We start from the raw sequence: 6000 nt of genomic DNA, 5'->3' as shown, positions 1-6000 counted from the left end.
CTTCACTTGAACGAGTACCCACAGATGCAATGTCACCAACTTTGAAACTTGGGCCTCTGAAACCTAATTTCCTCATTTTCTTGCCAATGTTAGAACTTGAAGCATGCAGACTGCCCTGTTGACTTGCTTGTTGACTAGGTTGAGTGGTTACAGTTGATGTCACAAGTGGTTGACTGCCCTGTTGACTAGATTGAGTGGGTACAGAAACATGTGGATTAGATCCAGCTACAACACATTTCCTAGGCCTCCCAATCTTCTTTGGTGGCATAGGAACTGGTACCTTTTTTCATTCTTGCAGCCTTTTTTTGTTATGCCCATACTCAAGACAATTAGCACATCTTACTGTCCTTAGGGGTTTCACCCTTGAAGTGGAACTAAACTTACTCTCTTTCTCACTTGCATGCCTCCTTCTTTTGGTTCTGGGCCTACCAGGCATTTTCCTACCAACAGGTGGCAAAGGCTTGTTGTATCCAGTTAGAGGCCACATATTACTCCCATTCACAGGACTGATGTTTGTTGAGTAGCATTCCTTGAATTTATTCACTAAAAAGTAGTCACTAATATATCCATCTAGAGTTTGATGGATATAATTAATGGCTACTATGGCATGGACACAAGGGATTCCAGACAAATCCCATAATCTGTAAGAACAAACCCTACCATCCAAATCTACCTTGTAACTGGCACATGCTCTTCTCACTTTAAATACATTTCCTAAGCTATGCACTACTAACCAAAGCCTGCATGAAGACAAAAGAGTATGTATTAGTCATTATATGTCAACTATAATGACAGTTAGAAAAAGAAACAATTATTTTGTGTCTTACCTAAAGTTCTTTCCAAAAGGATTCATCTTCTTAATCACCTCTGGACATATATTACCTTTCCATTTACTGTATTTGTAACAACGTAAAATTTTCAAAACAATTTTTCGTTTTTAAATCATACTTTCAATCACATGATATTCTCAAAACATAACGTATCACAGTGTCATACAAAACATGTCCCCAGAATCTCAATAACATAAACTCTATGAGTGTGTATGGATCATGTCGGCGCATTCTTGTGATCCTTGCTAGTACCTGAAACACATAACACAATAACTGTAAGCATAAATGTTTAGTGAGTTCCCCAAAATACCACATACAACACATACGCCACTCGAGGCTACTGTACGACCCTCTGGTCGATGTGTCTCAGCGGGACCTCTAGTCCCGTAGCTCGTTGGGCCCTCCGGCCCGATCTGAATCGTTGGGCCCTTCGGCCCGGTCTGAATCGTTGGACCCTCTGGTCCGGTCTGTATCGTTGGACCTCCCGGTCCGGTCTATACAATCATATAACATACAAATATCACATAGCACATAGATTCGCATAATCTCATACATAGCACATAAGACCCACCGGTCCACAAAAATACCACTCTAGGTAACGTATAGTGAGAAGATTCACCTAGAACGAAGAATCATTCTCTAGTCACGCTGCTACTAAACATCGGCCTCTAACTCTGTATCAAATCCCATTATTGCCATGATTAGAAACTAGGACCAACCTTTCACTTTTTAGATCTAAAGATAGACCAATTACAAGCCCATCGATGCTCTAATTCCATTGGGCCCACCAAGGTCCAATAATAAATTGGGTTTCCCCAAGGTATAACCTCACCCTACAAGACAAGCCCAACATGAGGCCCAAGACATCAATTAATTCTCTGCTCATATGCTCAACTATGCAGGCCCAAGGATTCAAACCCAACACTTAAGCCCCAAATATCAACTCTAGTCCAAAAGCCCACATAGGGGTTACACGGGGTGTACCTCCTTGGTACGCTCAACGTACACAAACGCCCAAAGAATTAATCGGGGACCTCAACCCAGTACGTGGGGCGTACTAGAATTACGCGGTGCGTAATAGAATTACGCGGCACGTAACTTCCGCTTCACTTAATCCATTTTATGGGTCTTAACCCGTTAAGACCTTAGCCCATCTCTTGGATCTAGGCTCCCTAACAGTCCTTAAACCATAAAGTCGGAACCTTTAAGCCTTTGCATGGCTGTAAAGGTCCCTACACTCCCTAACACCTTTCCTCCTTCCTCAAAAGATCTAGATCTCATGCATGGCTCAATAATCTTGTCTAATATCACATTTTTATGAACATACAACTCATTTTACTATGAAATATGGCATATCTAGTCTTATGGAGACCATTTGCTTATAAAGTCTCCATCTTGGGACCAAAAACCCTAAAATTTGGTCCAAGAAGCACAAATCACAAAAGACAAGGAAAGCTTTGAGCTTTTTACCTCAAAAGGAAGCTCCAACCTCTAAAGAACTCAGATCTACTCTTGTCCACCAACTTCTAGCTTTTACAATGGCCTCCCCTTTTCCTTTACCAACTTGAAATGGCACTTTGAAGCTCAAAACACTCACACACAAGCTTTAGGACGAAGGAAATGCTCTCTTAGGGTTTCTCTCTATGAAATGGTGGCTGAGGATAAGACCATATCATTCCTTATATAGGGCTCAAGCCTCAAATTAGGGTTTACATCAGGACCAGTTACGCCCAACGTAACTTTGGTACGCCTAGCGTACCTTAAGGATTCTACTTCCATTTCAAGTGCATGAGTACGCGCAACGTACTCTCCAGTACGCCCAACGTACTCATTTGCAACTTTTCCCCCTTAGGGACCAATCTTAACAACTTGACAAAAGAGAAGGGTTAAATAGATATACGCAAATTCCCGAATGTTACAACATTCATCATTCATAAAGGAAAACATGTCCATTATGTATATCCTTATCTCTTCAAGCATTGTAATCAAAGGTTTTTTTCCTAGCTTCTATAATTATGGAGTTGAAACACTCTGAAATACCATTCTCCACTGCCTCATAGGCAAACCCTACACTCATGTAAGCTCTGCACCATGTTTTGGGTTCTTTTGACATTAGATACTCATATGCACTAGGGCTTATGGTCTTTATTTTTTCCATGTTTCTCAAGAAGTCACCTTTAACACAACTCATTGCACAAGCCCATAACAGCTTCTTCAACTCCAATCCAGAGAAAACTTTATTAAAATTTGCATAAATGTGTCTAGCACATTGCCTGTGCTCTACATGTGGCAAAATAACCTTAACAGATTCAAGCAAACCTTATGAACAAACATATTATCTTAGTATTTATAACCATATTGAAATAATCAAATTGAAATATACTATAATTATAAGGGAACTTACTTTATGTTGATCTGAAATAACAACCAAATCTACACCAGTACCAAGGTCAAGATCATCCTTCAGAAGCTCCAGAAACCAGGTCCAATTATCCTTGTTTTCCACATCAACAACAGCCCAAGCTATTGGGAACACCTGGTTATTAGCATCTCTACCTATGGATGTGAGTAATTCACCTTTTACCTGACCCTTTAGGAAGCATCCATCCAACCCTATTACCTTCCTACACCCTATTTTCCAGCAAACACTTAAAGATTTGAAACATATGTAAAACTTTTTAAGTAATTCTTATCATATGGATTGTTAGTAACACTAACTTTGCATGTAGACCCAGGGTTTGATCTCAATAACTCTTGGGAATAATCCCAAATTCTTGCATAGTGTTCATTTAATTTACCCTCAATCAGTTCTTTTGCCCACTGTTTTGTCCTTCTAACCTGTCCCATAGATACCACACATTTATATCTTTGTTTGATGTCACTGATCATCTCCCTAAGTTTAAATTTGGGCTTATTTGCTATCTCAGTAACATAGTGTCTTCCAATCCATTCCGGGGTAACAATAGACCCAAATTTAAACACTCTAGAACAAAGATGCTTAGAATTCATTGCTTTAACCTGAAAGGTTCTGTCATTGTACATCCATGCTGCATAAAGTCTAAAAGGGCATTTATTATCTTCATGTATCTTACCACATCTTGCAACAATTCTTCTATTGTCACTCTTTTGAAAGTATATTTGGTACCCTCCATTTACTGCATAGTTTGTCACACAGAATTTCAGTTGTGTAGGTGATTCGGACACGTCCCCTAACTTAGGTTCCATCTTATCCCACCTAACATTTGGATCATGTATTATGTATTTGTTAGTCACCTCTTCCTCTGCCTCCTCATCATTTTGCAAATCATTATCATGGTCCACTCGATCTTTCACCTCATCAGTCATACTTGCATTTCTAATGTTCACATCACAAAGTAGAATGTTAAGAAAATGATCCTTACATTTATCAAGCCTTCATACAAACTCCTGTCGTGGTTCATGATCTATGTAAATCCTGTGCAGCTCAAAATCCATCTCATTTAACCCAGAAAATGGCTCGTAAATTCCAGCAAATGGGTCGTTGTAACCATCGTCTGAAGAACCCATTTCTAACCCCTGCACAATCGCAACCATTATCATGAAAAGTAAGAAATTAATGGAGATGATTTCTCGTAAAAACCATGATCAGACCGTAATTTCTTACCTCTTGAAAAACCCTAGCTTCAGACAATGAGAATGCTTCACCAAATGGAGTTTAACGTTTGAGTTCCTATTACCTATGTCTGAAGAAGTACTAGCATGGGAGGGTGGTAGGTGTCTCAATGTTGACAGAGTGTTAACAGAGGAGAAACAGAGGAGACGGGCTTAACAATGTTACCGGTTTCAAATGGGGATGTAACCGGCTGATTAAGGGGAACCGGTAAAAAACATTAAATGAAACATGAGGGGCAAATGTTAGGCATCTGTGACAAAAAAAATCGATTTTAGGCATAACCGGTTTATTTATGTAAATATGGGGGCTTTTATGACAAAAACCCTTTATTCTTTCCAACTCATACACATATCATAGTTTTATTTTGGATAACGAATAAAAGGTAATGTATTTTTTGATTTGTACATATTTGTTCACTGAGTTTTTTTTTTTCGTCCATATTTATCCCTTAAACGTGTTAAACTGTACACATTCAGTTCTTATGACGGGCTACTCCAGGTTAGCCGGTAAAAATGACTTAATAAGGTAATATATTTTTTATTTTGTACATATTTAGTCCTTAATATTTTTGTACACATTTAGTCCTTAATATATATTTTTTTGCAAAATAAATCATTTTTGTTTTTGTAATCATTCAGTAATAATTTTTTTATGTTTTTCTCATGAAATCTTACGTGAGACATTCATTAATGAGATGTTTAGGTTTTTTTGATGCTTATATTTATCGCGATCTCGACTACTTGGTTGTTTAGGTCATGTATTCTGAACGTCATCACTTTTTCATACGATCTCGAATTTTAACGATCTTTACACCATGCGAACGATCTTTATATTTGTGCGTTCGTATTTTAGTCTACTACAATTTTCATTTAGATTACTCTCATCAAAAAATAATATATTTTTACTTATGATTATTATATTCATACGTAGGGGCGGATTTAGCTCGGTCCCGGTGTTGCACTGACAATACCTATTTTTTTGTCCGTAGTGGTAAAATTTTTGATTTTTTCCGTTTATACATATTTTTCATATATCAGCAACACCTATTTCATTTCGGCAACATCTATTATGTAATTTTGCGTCCGCCCATGTCCATATGTTTTTTATGAATGCATGTATGATTTTTTTTTTTTTATAAAATCATAAGTAAAAATATATTACATTTTAACGGGAGTAATCTTAATGAAAAAATAAACACGTGGATATAAAGATTGTTAAAATCTGATATCCTATGAAGAATAAAAGACCTAAGCCGACAAGACCTAAGCAACCAAACAATCGAGATCGTGTTGGAAATAAGTATCAACAACCTCAAACACCTCATCAATGATTGTCCCACGTAAGATGTCGTGCAAAAAAATCTAAAGAAATCATTCATAAGTACTAAATGAGTACAAAAAAAAACTTATTTTGAAACAAAAAAAATGTTAAGGACTAAATATGTACAAAAATATTAAGGATTAAATATGTATAAATTTTAAAATATATTACCCTATTAAGTCATTTTTTCCGAAAAAC

The 6000-nt window shown here is 37.2% G+C and overlaps 1 protein-coding gene across 1 annotated transcript; it reads right to left on the bottom strand.

Annotated features, from left to right (window-relative positions):
- Nucleotides 1-286: 286 nt before the first annotated feature.
- On the bottom strand, nucleotides 287-4403 carry LOC145035847 (uncharacterized). The gene is made up of 6 exons (XM_078984352.1): nucleotides 4255-4403; nucleotides 3629-4185; nucleotides 3235-3461; nucleotides 2897-3129; nucleotides 828-893; nucleotides 287-740 (listed from the first exon to the last, which is right to left on the bottom strand). Exons 1-6 carry the CDS (start codon nucleotides 4401-4403, stop codon nucleotides 287-289), a joined length of 1686 nt encoding a protein of 561 aa, XP_078840478.1.
- Between the last annotated feature and the right edge of the window lie 1597 nt (nucleotides 4404-6000).

Source organism: Lactuca saligna, chromosome 3 (assembly GCF_052625555.1).
Source record: "Lactuca saligna cultivar CGN05327 chromosome 3, ASM5262555v1, whole genome shotgun sequence".
Taxonomy (NCBI): Eukaryota; Viridiplantae; Streptophyta; class Magnoliopsida; order Asterales; family Asteraceae; genus Lactuca; species Lactuca saligna.
This window is presented reverse-complemented; position numbering and strand designations above follow the sequence as displayed.